The sequence below is a fragment of the Lepidochelys kempii genome, chromosome 4 (assembly GCF_965140265.1).
Source record: "Lepidochelys kempii isolate rLepKem1 chromosome 4, rLepKem1.hap2, whole genome shotgun sequence".
In the NCBI taxonomy this organism is placed as follows: Eukaryota; Metazoa; Chordata; order Testudines; family Cheloniidae; genus Lepidochelys; species Lepidochelys kempii.
Window position 1 is genome coordinate 28,091,250 of NC_133259.1, and position 21,250 is coordinate 28,112,499.

Consider the following 21,250-nt stretch of genomic DNA (forward strand, 5'->3'; position numbering starts at 1 on the left):
GATAGGAGTGTAACTACCATCTAGCCCTGGATACGCTGTAAACTTGCTGATGGCTTGAGGATAAATGCTGAAACTAAAAGATTGCACCTGTAGAGCAGCATAACATTCTTCCTAGCCTTTTAAAATGATTTTCCTGTGGTGAGAAGCTAAATGTTCAGAATACTAAAAAGCCAACTTTTCCAGCTATTTATTCATTCGTTTTTTTACAATCAACTCTAGTTATCAATTTTTATTGTTGTTTGTGTGTTTGTTTTTTAAGGAAAAAGTACGCCAGCTCAGAGATAACATTATTGGGAAAAGACCAGAAGAAGAAATTTTGTATGGTAAGTAGCATTTCAATGCAATGAAGACATGAATTGAGGGATAAATATGCCATATCTCTACTACCAATCCAAATCACAGGTGGGCCTTTAGATCAGGACCTAGTGAGCACTTTTGTGTATCTTGGTTTAACTCACAGGTATTATCTTAATAATACCTTTTTAAGACTTGATCAACCTTTAGGGTAAAATCCTGACCCTTCTGAAGTCAGTGCGAGTTTTCCCATTGACTTCAGTTGAGGCCAGGATTTCACCCTCGGTGTCTACTGCTCAGCTTTCCTGTAATGCACTGCATTGCTTAATAAAGTGTTGGGACTAGAAATGGGCAATCAATGGACAATCAATTTACTAATAACAGTTTATGTGGTGAATTTTTAGTCTTTTTTTTTTCTTGTTTGTGACTCATCAGTGAACACACATTGTTTTTTACTAACTTGTTCACTGTTCAAAATTATACATATTTAGTGCCTGTGAATTGCTCAGGAAGTGCTCACTGCAAGAGCTCTTTCACATAATTAGTATTCATTATGTGAGCTGTGGTTTTTTTCATTATTTAAAATTCTACCGTATTGTTTTGTTCCCGATGGGATGGCCTGCAAACAAATTTCATCCTGTCTTGAAACTAAGTTTGTTTCACAGTTAGACAAAGTTTGAGTATGAACCTGAAATTTTCCACAAATATTTATACAAACAAAACTCCATTCACAGAACATTTGTTAAAAATAGGATATGAACACAGTCAATGCAAAATTCTATTTCTAAATCACAAAATGTTTGCAAATATATTTTTCTCTCTACTCCCCTAATCAGGAAATCACCCACACTACTGTTTTCATGATTACATTGGAAAACAGTGCACTTACATAGACTTGATGGTTAATGTGTTGCAGTAATCTGATAAAACTCAGTATTCATTGAGTACTCTTTGGAGTACCAAGGAGCATTTTTAAAGTAAATATAAAATAGGTACCTTTTTAAACAGGTAGTCACTCGGGTAACTAAAAAACTGTTCCTAAATATTAATCCTAATTGATTGTCAAGTGGAGTGTTGTGAAATCCCATTAAAAAATAGTTCAACCTGTCCTGCTGTTTAATTTTGACAATTAGTACTGTCATGGTTCCCTCCCCACTCTGAACTCAAGGGTACAGATGTGGGGACCCGCATGAAAAACCCCCCAATAAGCTTATTTCTACTAGCTTAGGTTAAAACTTCCCCAAGGCACAAATTCTTTGCCCTTGGAGGTTATGCTGCCACCACCAAGTGATTTAACAAAGAAGCAGGGAAAGGATCACTTGGAGGTCCTCTTCCCCCAAAGCCCTTACACCCCCTTTCCTGGGGAGGCTTGAGAATAATACCCTAACCAATTGGTTACAAAGTGATCACAGACCCAAGCCCCTGGGTCTTAGGACAATAGAGAAATCAGTCAGGTTCTTAAAAGAAGGATTTTATTTTAAAAAAAGGAAAAAATCACCTCTGTAAAATCAGGATGGAAAATAACTTTACAGGGTAACAGAAGATTCAGAAACACAGCAGAACTTCCTCTAGGCTTAGTTTCAAAGTTACAAAAAACAGGAATAAACCTCTCTCCAGCAAAGGAAAAGTTCACAAGCAGAACAAAAGATAATCTAACTCGCCTTGCCTGGCTTTTACTTACAATTTTTGTAATATGAAAGACTTTTAGGATGGTTTATAGGAAAAGGAGTTTTCCGACCTGATGCTTCTCTGCTTCCCAAGAGAACACACAAAACAAAACCTCCCCCCACCCCAAGATTTGAAAGTATCTTCTTTCCCCATTGGTCCTTTTGGTCAGGTGCCAACCAGGTTATTTGAGGTTCTTAACCCCTTTTAGGTAAGGAGGAATTCTAGGCTATCCTTAGCTGTATGGTTATGACAAGCACAGAATAGTAAACTGCTAAAAAAAAAACCTGCCCTTCATATATAGCTATACCTATGGGGGCGGGGTGGTGTGTGTACACAAGCGATACTGTGTCTATCTATTTACACACCTATATATTTATCTAATCCAATCCAAAGAGGGAAAAAACACACACACACACTTGCTCTAATGCCAGAAAGACAGTAAAACAAATAATGCATTCTAATGATCTTTTTTCCTCTTGACAGACAAAATCACCATTGAACATCATCCAAATGGTAAGTGATACTAGCTTAATCTTAAAAGTTCACCTTAGCATAGGTAGTTTTCAGAGTGCCCCTCTGGCAAAAACTACTGCACAGAAATTCCAAGTTATATAGCTGGTTCCTTAGATTGAAATAATGCATTCTGGTTAGCTGAATGGTATAGTAGTAACCTAGAGGATTTCAGTCTGAAAGTCCCCACGCTGCCAGGAACTTCGAGCACTGCACCTGTGAAATGGTTGAATCCCTATCAGCTTTCGCAACAGAGCACACAGACCCTGAGTTAGTATTCAGAATCACTCCCTTCCTACGGTTTGGTTTTATTGGTAGTTCACAAACAGTTACTTGATATAAACCTCAAACTAAGCTTTCTCTTTGAGCTTGGTTGTCTCCTAGCATTTCCCTCCAAGACCTCCTGTATCCTAGTTCTATCTAGTTTCCTCTCTCCTGAGAGCCACTCTCTCTCTTAATGAACCACACCTGCCACCTGACCTTCAAGGTCAACAGGAGAGCCCTGCCATTCTGGGTGAAATTCTATCTTGTGCATTAGACAGGTTAGACTAGATAATCAGAATGTTCCCTTCAAGTCTTAACATTCTGTGAATCCTGCTACAGTGTCTTATATCGCTCTGAAGTGTCTCTCTAGCTGGCATTCAAATTGGGCATAAGACAGAACTTTATCAACCCTTCTTGGGTGGGAATGACAAGGCAGAGACCTAAAAGGAGAAACTGGGAAGAAAGTGAAGGGATCCCAGATCCTTTTGAAACAGATTTTAACTATTGAGGGCCTAATCCTTGAGTTCTTACACAACTCCCACTGAGTTAATTGTCAAAATAATGTGTAAGGCTAGGACATTAAAAGGTGACATTTCTGTCCACCCAACAGATGTTAATTCATGACTTGAAACAAAAATTACAGTAGCATATCTTCTCTTTATCGCCATAATCCCACTTTTAGACTCTCAGATTTGAATGTCCTATTCAGTAGCCACGTTTGAAGATTAGATTTTGCATGCACAGTTATTATTCCATAAACTTATTCAGAAAGGGTTTAGGGTTTTTTTTGTAAATGAGCAGGAGGATAACTGAATTTTGCTTTTTGTAGATACAAAATGTGATTTTGAATTTCTTGATATTGGTGCTGATCTTCCTCCCACTAAAGTCAGTGGAAACTGTGCCATAAACTTCAGTTGGGGCAGGGTCAGGCTCAGTCTTCCACTATATTTCAGTTCTTCCTATCTTTGGGTCCCCAAGTAATACTTCATGGGCTATTAATATATGATTTATTCATAAAAAATATGCCTCTTATGGCAGCAGGAGAGTTTATCTTGACTTTTTTTCTGGAAAAGCAAGTGGGATAGATCTGATTTTAACAACTGTTCCTACTAAATAAGGAGTAAGTGTGTGGCATATGAATGGACATGCTATTTGCACAAGCACCAAATATGGACATAGAAAACACTTTGTTTTTTAGAAAGCTGATTCTCTGATCACAATTAAAATGACATTCATTAAGGCATGGATATGATCACATTTTTGTTGCATTCTTATAGAACTGGAGAAAAAAATGAACCACCAAAGAAAACCACCTATGGTAAAGTTTTCAAAAATGCCTAAATGACATAGGAGCTGAAAAACAATTTTCAAAAGTGACTTAAGCACTAGACTGAGGAGACTAAGTCTCATTGACTCTCAGTGGGACTTTTAGACTTCTAAGTGCCAGATTTTAAAAGGTATTTAGGTGCCTAAAGGTACAAAAAGGTGCCTTAGATTTTCAAAACACATAGGTACCTCATTCTCATTAAAATCAATGGAGTTAGGCTCCTTGGCACTCCTGAAAATCCCACTAGGTATGTATCTGCACCGTTATGCACCTAAGTACCTTTAAGAATCTGGCCAAGGGCACTTTTGCAACATTTACCCATTATCACATACAAACTGCCTTGAGTTTTGTGTGCCATTTCCCATCATTTAAAAAGCATCCATAGCCATGTTCTAAAAATGAATATGAGAGATGATTCAAAGTGATCAGAGGTGATTAACAAAAATACTTGTGATTCATGATGATTTGAACTGCCTGTAAATTGTCGTCTTCTGATGGCTCTTTGGTAATTTTTGTAGAATGAACTCTTCTCAGTCCAGTTCTGGATGGACAAGTTTCCACATCCTAAAACTTGCCATCATAATAGATATTAATTAGCAACCTCATTGCCAGTGTTAATGGCAAGGACTGAATGGGCATGTAGTACCATTCTATCACTCAGTAATGCACCTATGTTTTAAACAACAGTCGTCTATTGTGCCCAGACTAAGTTCTACCCCATGTGCTGACACTGCAAGCCCTGCTGCCAGTGATGTAGGAGATTACCTGAAAGCGACAACAGGGCCAGATAGAAGCTCCAAAACAGCTGAAGTTAACATAAATTATATTTGAAAACTCCAAAAGGCCATTATTGAGCATTTATTTGTGGGGGAGGGGTGTTATGTATCAGCAGTGTGCATAATTGCACTTTGATTGAACATAGGTCTCCAGAAACATGTCAGACTTATACACCTGGAAATTGTAGTCCTTTGGTCACAGTTCTGCCCCATGAATATGAATTCTACTGGAGCCACTACCGGGGTGAGATGGTAACTCAGTCTTAATGCCCATTCCAGCCTAGGTATCTTTGAGACCACCAGTGTGGGTGGCATGCTGTGGCAATTTTGATGGTTGTTTTGTCCTGTGGGTGCTTGTTCACTGGAAACTGGATGGAAGTCCTTTTACATAGGCCATTCAATAGCCAACACATAGTTATGACTTCAGTCATTACTGACTTTTTAAAGATGAAAGTGCATGTTAATTTATTCATTTCTCTTTGAGAAAAAGCTTCATCTCCAAGGATATCTTTATTTCACCATGTGCTGCTATATTAAACATTCTGTCCTCTTACTGTTATAACTGCACCAATACAGCTCAACTCCCCAGTGTACTGTACATGGCCAGGTCACCTACAGGAGTAAAGAAATCCTAGAATTTATACTTTTTCAGATTTCACTATCTGAACCTCTGGAAGCCCATGGCAATAAAGCATATATGGTTTAATTAAGTTTGCCCCACTGTCTGCCAAAGACCAAATTGCTTCTACAGCGTCGTCCAAAAAGCCTTCAGAATAGCATTGAGCTTCTTTCACAAACTGTTAGCTTGTTGATTATGAGCACTATCTTGATTACCTGGATGTATTTCCCCAGCCCTTTGTCTCTCACCAGCATCTTGTTTCTATTCCCATTGCTGGCAGTTATCTCAGTAAACTCACTCACTTGATAATCAGTGGACTCCATTCTGATAGGGAAGGGAATGCATATACAAAAATCTATAAGACCAATAATAAGTAGAGATGGGCCTAAACCATAAAATACACACCTTTATTTTGAACACATCCACCAATTCTAAGTGTTCATGAAATATGAAGCCCATTATTGAATTTAAAATCCTTTGCTTCTCCCTATTATTAGGAGTGAAATAATTCAAAGTGAATGCCACTCAGTGGAAGAGCTCACAAACTCAGTGTTTCCTTGGAATTATCCCATTGGCAGGAATGGGAGGAGGCATCACTTAAACTCAGAGGTGAAAGTAAGCCGGTCCGGTCCAGTACGGCATACCGGCAAGAGCTGGTACGCCATGCCGGACCAGACGGCTTCCCCAGGCCGGCGATTTAAAGGGTGTGGGGCTCCCCACTGCGGCCGGAGCCCCAGGCCCTTTAAATTGCCGCCCAAGCCCTGCTGCCGGAGCCCTGGGGTAGCGGCGGCCGGGCTCCGGTGGTGATTTAAAGGGCCTGGAGCTCCGGCCACTGCGGGGAGCCCTGGTCCCTTTAAATTGCTGTCTGAGTCCCACTGTCGGAGCCCTGGGGTAGCAGCGGCAGGGCTCTGATGGTGATTTAAAGGGCCTGGGGCTCTGGCCGCAGCGGGGAGCCCCACACCCTTTAAATCACCACCCCAGCCCCACTACCAGAGCCCCGGGATAGCAATGGCAGGGCTCTGGTAGTGATTTAAAGGGCCAGGGGCTCCCGGCCACTGCTATGGCAGCAGTGCCCCAGGCCCTGTAAACCTCCACCCGAGCCCTGGGGTAGCGGCAGCAGCCGGGAGCCCCTGGGGCTCCGTCAGCGATTTAAAGGGCCCAGAGCTCCGCTGCAGTAGCAGCGGCCGGAGCCCCGGGCACTTTAAATCACCCTGAACCCCGGGGCTCTGCAGCTGGTAGCTCCAGGGGTGATTTAAAGGGCCCAGGGCTCCCAGCTGCCGCTACCGCAGCCGGAGCCCCGGGGCCTTTAAATCTTGATTTAAAGGGCCCAGGTCTTTAAAGGCCCCACCTCTTCTGGTTGAGGCCCCTCCCCCTGCTCAGGACTTCGGCGTACCGGTAAGTCCTTTAAGTTGTTTTCACCCCTCCTTAAACTCCATGGAATGACCAAAACTCAAGATGTTAAAGACCATGGCTGGGATGTTCTCAGAGAGGCCCAGTGTCTTTACAATACTCCCCAACCTCTCAATCTCCCTCAGAAGCCACTCCATCCTTGCAGCTGCACATCCCCAAACGAACAGAAGGGGACTCTTGTATAGTCAGAGGCAAGGGTCAGACCCCCAGCTCGTTCTCCAACAAAGATGACCTATTTTTATAGAAGTTTCACAGTTTTCCCCGTAGCATTTTCCATATTTAGCACCTTGGAAGGAAAACATTACTTAAGTGGCTGCCAGAAATATAGAAGGGATACTGGAGAATTTAAAAGAGAATTTTAAAAATTAACATATCACATTGTGTCAAAACAATCACTCACTCTAACTATAGACTTTGTGATCTTACTACATTTTTCAACATTCTATATTGTCCTAACTGCGCATGTGGCGTTCATGACTGTTTATAAATTGTATGCATCTTTTTAGTCCCCAGCTCAAAGCCCACCAGAAAAGGAACAGATGCCTAAAGATAATTAATGGAGGTAAGAGCATATATAAATTATTTATTTTTATATAAAACAATTCCTAATAAAGTGCTTCATATCGGTAATGCATGCTCTTAACCATGGAAGAGAAGTGACATCTCAGCCATAATCCTGGTATCCCTACCGCAATAACCAGAAATGCACACAGTGCTATAGTATGCAGTGTTATGTATTATATGTTAGGGCCCTGATTTTCAGTCAGATTTCAGTGTGCCCTCAGTAGTACAGCGGCAGATTTGCACTGAGTCAGAAACGCAACTGGCTTGTGTATGCAATTAAAAAGTGGGTGCCGTTGTAGGTACAACTAATTACACCAACAAAAATTAGAGGCTTTAGGGGAATATGTAGTCTGATATACTGAACATATGTATACTATCATACGATACATAGACTGTCCTAAAGGTATTGAATAAAACCTGTGCTGCATGTAACTAAAAACCATCATAATCCAAATATGAGGTCTATTTCTGATCTTGCTCACATCTGTGTAAATCAGTAGTGACTCCACTGATGTGAATGGAGAATGAAGGGATAAGAGAGGTGTGAGATCAGCATTAGGTGAACAGTGTCCCCAAAAGAGGATTGTGTTTGGTTTTTGCAATGGCAGGTGTGAGCTACGTAGACTGAACAACTGATATATTTTTGTTCATTTCTAGAATCTCTGGAGATTTCTCTAGGTTGCCTGAAAGGGTTTACATTTTTGTAGTAGGCTTGCAAACTGTATGACCTGCAAAGCAGTATCCAGAGGCCTTGAGACATGGGAAAGGGTATTCACCAGAAATTAGTGACAAACAGTGAAGGCTCTCTATCACTGGGAAACTTGGGGTACTGCTACCCTGAGAAAATTAAGAAAATCAATGTGCCTTTGCCCAATTCTGTGTATAATTCACAGCTGATAATTTATGTATGAGAGAGACAAAGGTGGTGAGGTAATATTTTTTTATTGGACCAACTTCTGTTGGCAAAAGAGACAAGCTTAGCACTACAAGATGAGGGATTCTTATGCAGCAGTGGCTCTGGGTCCCCTTATTGCAAAGTGCACCTTTCAGTAAGGGGATTTCAAAGCAGCAGTAGTACTTCATTAACCAGCCTCTCAGCCACAATACAGCACTGAAGGGCACTTTCAAATGTGCCTTTTATTAGTGAACATATGTAATGGAATGAAGGAAAGTTCTATCCTAACATGAACCTAAAATGCCTCACCAAGGACCACCACTGACATCAAAGCTAGCCACTGAGTTCATACTGGCTCCCTGTGTGCTAGGGACTAAATAATTTTACAGATATATCCTCTAGGACCACAGGTACTTCACTTCTATGGCAGAACTAAATCAATGCTGCAACTTATTTTCACGTAAGCAGGGCAGCTTTAGAATCTATCCGGGTCACCGTGAGAGATGAAAGGTGTCCAAGGAATGCACTCAATCAAGCATTTTCTAGGTGTTCTGGACTTGCCCCTTCTCTGGCTAGCATTGCACACTTGTGAGTTACACCTGCACTTCCAGCCCCTTGGCAGAACAGGGCGGGTTCAAGTTGCTTGCACCTCTGTATTCTAATTTAGGTGCTCACAGCCTGTCTTGTCATCAGAAGTTGCCAGAACCCAAGGAGTGACCCAAGCCGAAAGTCACTCACTAACAGCAAAATATACAAATGTGTAGTAAGAAGTGTGAAGAGATGGGAGATATCTGAAATGTTGTTGATATGCTGTGTACCTCTTCTATTTGATTGTATCCATGTATTAGACAGTATGATAGTAAAGAGTTAACTCAGTCTTGGGTGGTTTTACACTCTGCAGAAAGGCAGACAGTGGTTGTAAATCCTTGATACTTGACAAAAATATGGGTGTCAAAAGATGTTGCTCTTTTGTCACAATCCAAGGGGAGCACAACCACCCCTAGCTTATGGCAGAACCAGGGCCCTGCGGATAGAAAATTTGAAGAATTTGGAAATTGTTAAAAGCACTGGCCGTGAAACCGAAGGCAGAGGCAGGTCTGCAAAAAGGATTGTAACCCAGTCTCCAGGAGAGTGGGAGTAAAGGCTAAATTGAACCTAACTAAGGCTTGAAGGAAATGCTATGCTTAGATAAGATGCCACGTGTGTCGACCTTTTGTTGTTCTAACCCTTGTCTCTCTGATTGCTTTAGTCCTATGCATGAATACATACTTTGTTTTGAAAAAAGTGATCAGGGTCACTGCCTTTTCATCTAATCACAGGTTCCCGAATGGAAGCCTGTAGCAGGGGCCAAATATAGTTGGATCTGCTGGGGAAACGCAGTTGCTAAACAGGGGTTTTGTAACCTAGAAACCCAATCTATAAGTGGGATGAATCACAGGATTCCCCTCTGAGAAGTGTTGGCACTGGGTCTGGCACTTGGAAGGCTACCCTTGAAGAGACTGAGAGAGAGCTCAGAAGTAGAGCTTATCCTGGAACAGGGGTACAATAGAATGGCCCTGTTAATTTCAAAGGGATGTCCCTTCACCAGAGAATTTGAAGCTGTCACTGGAAAGTTAACCACTGAGGTTGTTTGCTGTTTCTTTTTACACTATATTCTGTTTGCATGCTGTTTATTTCCAGCACCACAACTGGTTAATAAAGAAATCACTGAGGTAAAACATACAAAGGTATTAATGTAAGGAGGTTGTTCACAGAGAAACACTAATTACCTATCAGCTACAGCCGTTCAGTAATCTGTCATTTAAATGATGAGAGGATTATGTGTATTTACTACTCCTGTTTTCAATAGCAGCAGAGTTTGCTGATGGGCTTTGTTAATGAATGTGACCTTCCTACTTTGGGCATCTCATTATATCCTGTTGAAATATTAATTGCTCTCTCTAGCAGTTCATTGATACTCTATCCTATTGCATATTGTACCTCAAGGAGTCTGTTTTAATCACCAGTTGCTACCTGCATTTTCTTTTCTGTTCCCTATATTGCTTTTAAAACTATTTTAAACATTGTGGAATGATGAGAGTCATTAGGATTGATTGCTTAGAAGACATAAAGATAAACAGAATATTAGTACATTCATAGTCTTCCTGTCAGTGCAGTCCTTAGCCTCTCTTCTGAGATTACCAACAAGAGTGCCAGACATGATCCATTGAGACCACCAATTAATTTCACAGAATTTATCAATTACTTTTCCTTCATTCTGGCCCTGAGGTGAATTTGAACCAGTTACCTAGAAATGAAAGTTGCTACATCCTGTTGCCAGCCCACAGAAGAACCCAGTCCACCTGAACAAGTTAACGAGTTATGCAGCCTTACACAGAGAAGAATGATCAAGTCATGAAAGTACAGGGCTGAGAGTCAGAAGATTTGCATGCTATTCCTGAAACTGCCACAGTCCTCCTTCAACAAGTTACCTGTGGCCTGATTTCATGCATGCTGAGCACCAGCAGCTCCTGTTGATGTCAGCGGGAGCTGAGTGTACTCAGAAGCTCTGAAAACTGGAGCTCCTTGTGCCTCAGACTCCCATCAGCAAAATCAGCTAATACCTACCTGACAAGGACGGTCAGACTTCACTTTAAAATGTTTACATTATAGAAGTGAAAAGTTTTACTATATTTACTGATATATAATATAATGATACATTAATGGCAGAATTATGTTATTATGAGGAGGAGATAATATACCCCTTTAACTAAAACTAATATTGCATCTGACTTCCGAAATGGGCTATTGTAGCCACCATTATAAAGCTCAACTTTAGCCAACAATTACCTTGTCTTGGAGGGGGGAGGGATAGCTCCGTAGTTTGAGCATTGGCCTGCTAAACCCAGGGTGAGAGTTCTGTGAGATCTGGGGCAAGAATAGGGGACAGTACTTGGTCCTGCTGCGAAGGCAGGGGACTGGACTCAATGACCTCTCAAGGTCCCTTCCAATTCTATGGGATAGGTATATCTCCATAGCACTGCATTTAATTTAATATGTGAGTTACTGCACTAAGCAAGGGGGAGCACTGCACTATACTATATTAGTACCACTGTATGGTAATGGGTGGCACAACCTATTTTCAACACTTTAAAAGTAATCTTAATATGAAGCTCTCTGAAACTTGCTGTCCTTCACTTAAATGAAGGAGGGTGGATTGATAGTGTCAGTGAACCTGATTGATTTCCTGCTCCCTGAAGTGCAATATTCAGGCTCTTCCAAGATTGGACTGTCAGTCAGTTTCATGGACACTCTGCCACTGCGGCTGCTACAGCACATATGGCAGGGAAGTAACATGGGAAGTGGGAGGAACACCACCATATGGGGAATAATCGAACAATAGGGGAGACGTTCAACATATGGAAGAGAGATGGAAAAGAGACATTACAAGAAAATAGATCTTCCTCATGAAACTAGGTTTCGATCACGTTCTAATCTCTTCTCCTCCATGATGGTGGCACTGCTCCCTCTTTCCTGATAATAAAGGGATGGTTAAAACATCAGTACTTTCTGGGGCAGGAAGATAGAGGTAATCATTATTCTATCACATTCTTTTCACTCATTTCCAGTGTGTATGTGGGGAGCGAGGTTGGAGAACTGGTTTGCCAGGAAGAATCTACATATCTTACAGGGCTAAGGTTGCTTTAACAGTTAATGTTGGTTGAAGCAATATTTACTTCTGCTCCTTGCTCTGTGAACCCACTTAGAAAGATCACAGACTGTAGCCATGAAATGGCTAGACAATGTATTGTGCTGCCATTGATGGTGTGCCGGGAGACTGATGATGATACAAGAAAGGGGTTTTTTTTGTGCTACTGACTGAGATCTATAGGCTTGGACCATTATTGTTCTGTGGCCTCTTGCCCTCTGCTTATATTTGCAGCACTTCTGCTTTTGTACACCCGCCAGTGCCCCACCTCATGAGAAAGAAAGCACTTCCTCAATGAACACAGCAAAACACCAAAGTTTTTATATTAGTTTGTTCCCTTCCATACCATTTTGCTCAGGAGGAGAATGTACAATATGAGCCAATGTCTATAACAATGCCATTTATTCCCTTTGTTTAGGCTTTTTGAGCCCACATTTCTAAAACTCAGCCCTGTGCTTCACCAATACTATAGTTTAAAATATGACCTTTTTTTGACTCACTGCAGCTATTGCTTTTAGCTGCACTTTATCCTGTTTTATTGTTGCTTCTATAATCAAACAGAGCGTTTGTGTGTCTTTTGGGATTAGATGAGCCCTCAGTGTTGTCTGGCCACTTCAGTTTATCGTGCATTACTCAGCCTGTCTCCATCCAGCTGGCTTCATTTCAGTGTCACCCTTTCTTATCCAGATCAGTGCCTTCACTTCCACACACCATCATTGCACCAAGAGACTTCTGAAGACATTCATGCAGTTCCTAGCCAGATGAGACTTTAAAGATGGGTGCTGAATATGCTATTTTCTACCTCCCTTTGTCCCCAGCTCTTAGACAGGTCAATGAAATCCACAAGTGTTCGCTCTGAGTGCAGAGCTTGGCCTACGGAATCAATATTACATTCACTCAGTCTTTATCGCTTGTGACAGACCCAGACCAGTGGGGTACAGGAGTCTGGTCCTATTGGGATCCGGGAAGTGGGCGGGCGAAGCCTGTACAGGAGTCTGGTCCTATTGGGATCCGGGAAGTGGGCGGGCGAAGCCCGTACAGGAGTCTGGTCCTATTGGGATCCGGGAAGTGGGCGGGCGAAGCCCGTACAGGAGTCTGGTCCTATTGGGATCCGGGAAGTGGGCGGGCGAAGCCCGTACAGGAGTCTGGTACAAGGCAAATATACTGGCCACTGGATGAACAGTTTCCTGTTCCCTGAGTGACCAGAACAGCGGCTGCGCTAGAGCAATCAGGAACCTGCTAGAACCAATTAAGACAGGCAAGCTAATTAAGACACCTGGAGCCAATTAGGAACATACTAGAATCAGTTATGGCAGGCAGACTAATCAGGACCCCTGGTTTAAAAAGGACCTCCCATCAGTTAGTGGAAGGTGTGTAAGGAGCAGGGAGTGAGAAAGTATGCTGTTGGCGGTCTGAGGAGTACAAGTGTGATCAGGCTTTAGGAGGAAGATCCTGTACTGAGGATAAAGAAGGTGCTGGGGGGAGGCTATGGGGAAGAAGCCCAGGGAGTTGTAGCTGTCACACAGCTGATACAGGAGACGGAGACAGATGCTATCCACAGGGCCCTGGGCTGGAACCCGGTGTAGAGGGTGGGCCCGGCTTTCCCCCATTCTTCCCAACTCCTGATTGGACACAGGAGGAGTTGACCTGGTCTGTGAGCAACACCAGAAGGGAAGGTCTAATTTGGAAAGGGATCTGGCCTGTCCCTGACCCACTAGGTGGGATTGTTCTCTATTTCCCCCATGCTGGCCAGTGATGAGGTTAGCTGAGTGAATGGCAGGTTTGAGCCTCTAGCAGAATTGGCCAAACTGATGGCTCCTGTGAACCCCTGAGGTGAGCAAATCTGCCAAAAAGCACAGGACCCAGCAAGGCAGAGGAGGAACTTTGTCACAAACGATAAAACATTGGCATTTAACAGGTTTGTGCAAAGTGAAAGGGCCAAGGTTAAACTATTCAGCTGTAAAAAGCAGTAACAGAAACAAATTTAAACACCATCTCCTATGTAGATATCACATTGTGGGGTGCAGTCCAGACCATTCGGGGTATTTCACCACTTGGCCTGCAACTTGGGTGCCTCACGATGCCTTGCTGTTGTAATTCCCAACCTGGGCCGCTCACAAACAGCCTAACAGCATGCAGGTCACACCCTGAGTGTCTGTGTATAGCTGCAGTCTTGGTCCAGCCACTCTGACCCCAGCAGCCTGTCAGCAACACACCAGCCACAGTCTGGTTTCCAGCAACCATGGTTACTATTGCCTGGGTGGCCCCACCAAATTCCGAGTCCAGGATTTTCCATAAAAACGTGTGTTCTCCACTGTCCAGTCCTCTCCTGGACAGTTCAGATATTATAGGTCCACTGCCCCTATAAACGGGTCAGTGTGTGACCGCTTGCTACTTTAATTGGCATTACCAAACAATTCAGTTTAAACACAACACTGGATTAGTTTTTATTAAAGAATAAAACAAGTTTATTTATCAACAAAGAGAGATTTTAAGTGAACGCAAGTATAAGGTATGAAAGTCAGAACTGGTTACAAGAGAAATAAAGATAGTAGCTAAGACTTAAGATACTAGACTTGGTTCAAAGTAAAATTCTTACCACAGGCTCCCATCATCATTTCTGATCAAATTTACAAGTCAGTATCTCTCACAAAGTCCAAAGGCTGGTTCCTTTGTCTTCTTGGATGAAAGAGAGGAGTCTTTGCCCCTGACTTTTATAGTCCAGTCAACCTTTGAAATGCATTTTCCTGAGAGTTACCCATAGATAAAGTACCTTCCAGCATGCCTCCAAGGATGGAGACATGAAGTCTCGCGGTGAAAGAGGTTCCATGTTGTTGTTTGTTGAAATGCAAATCAATCTATTCCTGCCCCCCTTTGCTGACAAAGAAAGGCCACTTCAGCGGTGATTGCCCATCAACTTTGACACCTGGCTAGAGGCATCAGCTTGTCTTCCGTCTTTGAGGAACAGGTTGACCACCTTCTAGGGTTTGTCTGGTAAACACATTTCAGTGATAATTTCAGCTTCTGTTTAAAAATGTACATATAATTAGGGCCCTACCAAATTCACGGCCATGAAAAACGCATCATGGACTGTGAAATCTGGTCTCCCACTGTGAAATCTGGTCTTTTGTGTGCTTTTACCCTATACTATACAGATTTCACACAGGAGACCAGCCTTTCTCAAATTGGGGGTCCTGACCCAAAAGGGAGTTGCAGGGGGGTCACAAGGTTATTTTAGGGGGGTCGTGGTATTGCTACCCTTGTTTCTGCACTGCTTTCAGAGCTGGCTGGCCAGAGAGTGGTGGCTGTTGGCCGGGTGCCCGGCTCTGAAGGCAGCGCCCCGCCAGCAGCAGCGCAGAAGTAATGGTGGCAATACTATACCATGCCATGCTTGCTTCTGCATTGCTACCTTCAGAGCTGGGTGGCTGAAGAGCGACAGCTGCTGATGGGGGGCGCAGCTCTGCAGGCAGCAGCACAGACGTAAGGGTGGCAATACCATACAATGCCATGCTTCCTTCTGCGCTGCTGCTGGCAATGGCTCTGGCTTCAGAGCTGGGCTTCCAGCCAGCAGCAGCACAGAAGTAAGGGTAGCAGTACTGCAGCCACCCCTAGAAAAACCTTGAGACACCCCCGCACACACCCAACTCCTTTTAGGGTCAGGACCCCTACAATTACAACACCATGAAATTTCAGATTTACATAGCTGAAATCATGAAATTTATGATGTTTAAAATCCTATGACCGTGAAATTGACCAAAATGGTGAATTTGGTAGGGCCCTACATATAACGTTGCTGCCCACATTTCATCATGATACTATTGACCAGCAAGTTTAGTTTTCAAATGATACTTTACAAGGCATATTTTGTACAAATATTATTACAGTGGTGTATAGGGTGTGAAGATAGGGTGCATTTGGTCAGAGTAGGTCCATTTCTAGCCGAAGTCTGTGACGTTAAAACAAATTACAGAAAAATCCTGAGCAAAAAGTTCTCTCCTAGAATAGATACTATTGGCCTCATTCTCTTGGGACTCCTACTCTCACTTATACCAGTTTTACACCACTGATTCCAGTCCTGATTTATGCTGATATGAAAGGATAATAAGGCTTCAGGATTTATTGCTCCTCACAGCATCTCTGGATAGTAGTCCGCTTTTAGGTTAGATAAAGATTCCCTCCCCACCCTCCAACACACTTATTAAGCTCCTTCCCCAAACTCCCTGAGACAGACAGTTATAGCCCCATCCCTGAGGTGTGGCTTAAGACTCCTCCCTTTTCTCTCTGTGGTGCTTGCGATCACCAGTATTTGGAGCATTTTCTGCCCTGTCCTCATGTGGTTTGGGACCTGGGTTCTTTTCTGGCATCTGGTGCCTCCACTCAGAGTGACACCTCACTTTGCCATAGACCCAGGCCTGCTGACCCCTTGAGAAAATTAGTTATAATACTGCTAGCTTGCAAGGCCTGTAAAGCCCATTACGCAAGGAACAATAAGGTAAATAAAACAAATCTCTGAAAAGGAATGACACACTAGAAATAACAGCATAACAAAGGGGGACTGTACTGGCAATGGGAAAATAGGATCTGGACAATGGAAGGGTTAAGGTTCATTAATTATTAATGAATAGTAAAAATAAAGGAATTCCCCGCCTCCCAACACTTGCAAACCCCAGTTCCTCCCTGGCATCGCTCTGAGGCAGATGGTACAGCTGAGGTTCAATGTCCTGAGATGGAGCATTGCAGCACTGTGGCAGTGACTGGCTTAAATAAAAGTCACCTTGCTTTTTCTTCACCCCTGGGTAGGGCAGGGTCCTCTCCAGACTCCAACTGGGATCACTGGTTCCTGGGTCTGGAAGACTCCTGGGGTTTCAGCTGGCTCTCAGTAGCCAGTGCTGGATCAGCTCTCTCCTTCTGGATGTGGACTGCTGCAGTGTCGAAACTGCCTGGTTTATGCAGCTAGAGTCTCAGAGCAGAGCAAAACTCACTTCAAGGGAAGTAGGAGTTTAGCAGGGACTCCGTGAGCTGCACTCTCTCCCCTCCAGCATCCAAACTCAAAACTGAAACGACATGCTCTCCCTGTGTCTATCAGGCTGTTCCCTCATTGGGAGCTGTTAAGCCGCTTGTCTTTGGTCCCTTGGACTGCTTGTACAGATTGTCCCATGCAGACGCCTCCCTATCAGCCTCAGCAGGAGTTTCTAGAACCATCTGTCCCTACCTCTGACTCCAAGCATGCCGAGAATGAGGTCAGAGGACTGGGGCAGCTATTTTACTTGTTGTCCTTTTTGGAAGGGCCTCCTAAAGGCTCAGACTGGAACTCCAGAAGCTGGCAAACTCCAAGTGGCTGTTACATAGCGCTCAGCATGACCTGAAAGTGAACAAATTCAAATTACAGAGTAGCAGCCGTGTTAGTCTGTATCCGCAAAAAGAGAAGGAGTACTTGTGGCACCTTAGAGACTAACAAATTTATTTGAGCATAAGCTTTCGTGAGCTACAGCTCACTTCATCTGATTTAAAATTAAATTAAAAATTAATTAATTAATTAAATTAATTAAATCAAATTAAAATTACTGCATTAAATACCTTGCCTCCCTTTTCAACATTTCAGGCCAGATCCTCAGCTGGTGTGACTGGGCATAGCTCCATTGATTTCAGTGGAGCTACGGCAACTTATACTAACTAAGGATCTGGACCCTCATCTCTACTGATGGAACTACAGCTGGAGGAAAAAGTTAGTTAAAACAGTAGGTAAACTGAAGATTGCTAAAGTGAGATGAATCATGCAGCTGGAGAACTCAGGATCAGCAAGCGGTGATCTGTCACTTTTAGAAAATTGCTACATCAGTGAGAAAGGAAAGGATAGTGGGAGTGAGGATTACATGTGGGAGAATAACTCGCAAGATAAAATGTATTCAGCAATTTTTGCCCATGTTCTTGTTTATGACAAAATAGATTGTCATGGACAAAATACATTATCCCTCTCCTTCAAAAAAATGATTTAGTCAGAACCCTTCTGGTTTTGACTGTGACAAAATTTGAGTTGGAGACCCAGTTCAAAAGAATGCAGTACCACACTGGTAGTGGCATGTGTTTTTGAAAAGCAGGACACGCTCATCGAGAGGCACATATGCCTGCTGCATAAAATAGCGAGAGTACTGCTACCTGTTGTACAAAAGTGGAATGGCACGAACAAGAATGACAGAGGAGTGTGCTACAACTTCTTCCTTTTACATCACCTCTGGCCCTGCCAAGTCAACAGCAAGATAGAAACAGTGTTGGAAATGGAATATATTTTGCATGCACCACAGAAGAGAAAATGCATTTTTGGGGTAAAATTCTCAAATCCTTTATAAAATCTGGATGGCTGAGCTTTTCGTTCCTGATCTAAAACGTCAATGGCAAGATTCCTATTTTTTTCAACAGGCTTTCAGCCATGCCCTATATGCCTCTCTGACCTGAAATCAAAGTGATGAAATACATTTATTGGTAGCAGTCAGAGGAATGCTAAACAGGATTGTGTGTTTTTTGTTTAACTTCGACAAATCAGGCCACTAATGCAACAGCATAGTAAAAGGAATTGGGAGGATATAGGCCTGTACCACTTAAGTCAATAGATATTTATCACTGTCTTCAAGGACAGGCTCATCCCCACTCATCCCTGAAATAACTCTTGTTACTTTTTCTAACATCAGACCAGCAGCCTTCAAAGTGGGACAATCCTAAAAGAGATGTAAATAATTCCTCATACCATGACATTCTTCCCAGCATTTTGCTATGAATTTTGAAGCAGATCCTCAGCTGGAGCAAATGTGTGTAGCTACACTGAAGTCAGTGGATCTGTTCCTATTTAAACTAGCTGAGGATTTGAGCCTTTTTAGTATGTTGTCTTGCAAGACAGGTGTGTGAAACCATGTCTTCATAATTTTACACTGACATTCTGCTATTGCATTTTTGCCGGGGCATGGAAAGGAAGACATATTTGAGTGTAAATCATAAAATACATGCATTAGTGAAATGCAAATTAGCAACGCTCCTCACACAAATAAACATTCAAAAGTAAGCTTCTCTGGCCAAATTCTCTTCTGTCTTCAGCACTGCAGCTTTCATGTGGTGTTCACTCCTTTATCAAATTGAGTTCTAAGCATGTAGAAAGACCAAACTTGAAATCCTGGATGTGGATCTGAGAGCAGAATTAATGCTCTTGATGCTTTATCTAAACCTTCAAGAAATGTTGCATTTGATCACGTACCCACCCATTGCTAAAAGTTTATTCAATAATATGCATTTTTTTATTATTCCCTGCAGTGCACTTCTTCATTCTGTCTTGCATCAGCTGCCTCCGTTCAGCATCCCACACACGTATCCAATCTACATCTTGACTTACGCTCAATCTACTGCACATATTGCTAAGAAAATGACCATGCTCTCATCACTGCAGTTTCTGCACCTTGGAATCATATGGTTCGGGCGATCCTGGCAAAAGTCCAGCATTGCTGAAGAAAGCAGAAATAAAAATTTCTTGACAAGTCAGCACTAGATTTTACACTCTTTCCTTGCTGTTTATTTCAGTTGATTCTCTAAATGTGAGGTTAAGAAAAAAACTGTGCCTTGTTTTGTGTACCATATTTTATACTCATTTCAACTTTGCTACAAAACTGTTAGAGAAGTGCAACTAAAAAGTGCCACTAAAAAGTTAAATAAGATGCTTCATTTAAATGGACTCACATGCACACAACTGGTGAAGTTATAAATACAGAGAAGTTGTATGTTTTCCTTTCTATTGTTTAAAACTTTTTTATACACATTTGTAATGTCTGTTTATACAGGAAACTTGCCTCTTTTGCCAGGAGGGATGGCTGTATTCTAATTAGAGCTACTTTCTAACGGCCATCAAACTGAATCTTTGTAAATTAAATTTGGATGTAAATCAGCACAAGTTATCTGCAGCTATAAGCATGATTACAAAAAATAATGTTTACAAGGCAGGTTTGTGTTTGTTTGTGTGTGTATGTATGTTTAATAGCATGGCTAGGGTAAACTATAAACACAGAGCCAGGCTCTAACCTCTGTTAAACCCATGCAACCCCAGTAAGACATATGCAGTGATAGGCATAACCAAGCAGAATTTGACTCAAATTGTGGTCTGCATTCATATAGTGACTCTGAGATTTAAGTGAGCACCCTCAGTTGTGCAGGAAAACTTACAAGATTTGAAGAAATGACCCTTCTTATCCACACAAGGGAAATGTACAAGTATGTATATGCAATTTACAGTCTAGCCAGTACTGTATCCTATAGGTAGCACTCACACAATGCTAGAACTGATTGAAGTGTTTGTTGCCAGCAATTTAGTAGTTGGATTTTCTATTTGAGAACAAGTTTTTAGATCATGAATTTTACTAATATTTTGGTTATTCATTATTGATTGGCAAATAATTTTCCTCAACACATTTAGGCCTGTGCATTGTTCATGCACTGTTCATAGTGGGCCATATCAGACATTCAGAATTCTCGATCTGCCCTTTTAGCTATGTAATTAGGCAACTAAGTCATGTGATATGGTATGTGTTCCCTGACTGGATGATCTAATGTAAGCATTTCCAGTGTGAATATTCTTGTTAATGCACAAGCACCTGAATATGTTTGAATAAAAGTTCCTCCCTGAACCAAATACCAATGTCTATGAAAAAGAAAAAGCTCTGACCATGGTCAGATTGAGGCACGATTCAGGTGGGTGAACATGTTTACTAAGACTTTTTCTTGCTATTTGCCCTGATTTATCAGAGTTATTTGTGACAAGAAAGCGAACTGTTGCAAACAGAGATGATCTGAGGAGCCAGTGTTTGGATCTGGCTTAGATTTAAAGTAGAGTTCAGGTCTGGATTTGACACCAACAAAATCTTACGAGGTATTCTCATGAAGTTGTCTCTCACACCTGTGTATAATTTTAAGGTGATTAGGGCTGGTTGAAAATTTTCTGTTGAAACCATTTCACCATAGAAAATAGGGTTTTTGGCTAAATGTAATTTTTTGTGAAAAGTGTCTGCTTTCTGTAGCAAATTTCTCATTTTCATTAAAATCCAAAACCTGAAAACTATTGGTTTGGGCTGGAAATGTTTAGTTTTACTAGGAAAAACAAATATTTTTCCACCAGCTCTAGTTTGGACTGAAAGTTTTGATTCCGGCCTGTTTCTCGTTCCGCTCTTACTCCTAATCTCTGCTGCCCCTTTTAATCCCCCGC

At 42.1% G+C, this 21,250-nt stretch overlaps 1 protein-coding gene across 3 annotated transcripts in view; it reads left to right on the forward strand.

The window, feature by feature from the left end:
* The window catches only part of BANK1 (B cell scaffold protein with ankyrin repeats 1), a 298,816-nt gene extending 277,805 nt beyond the window's left edge, over positions 1–21,011 (forward strand). For all 3 annotated transcript variants that reach the window (XM_073340798.1, XM_073340800.1, XM_073340799.1), the window contains 4 exons: positions 260–323; positions 2,446–2,475; positions 7,375–7,430; positions 19,315–21,011. In XM_073340798.1, coding sequence (XP_073196899.1) covers positions 260–323; positions 2,446–2,475; positions 7,375–7,415 — 135 coding nt within the window. In that variant the 3' untranslated portion in view covers positions 7,416–7,430; positions 19,315–21,011. The remainder of the gene's footprint in view (positions 1–259; positions 324–2,445; positions 2,476–7,374; positions 7,431–19,314) is intronic.
* The last annotated feature ends 239 nt before the right edge of the window (positions 21,012–21,250 follow it).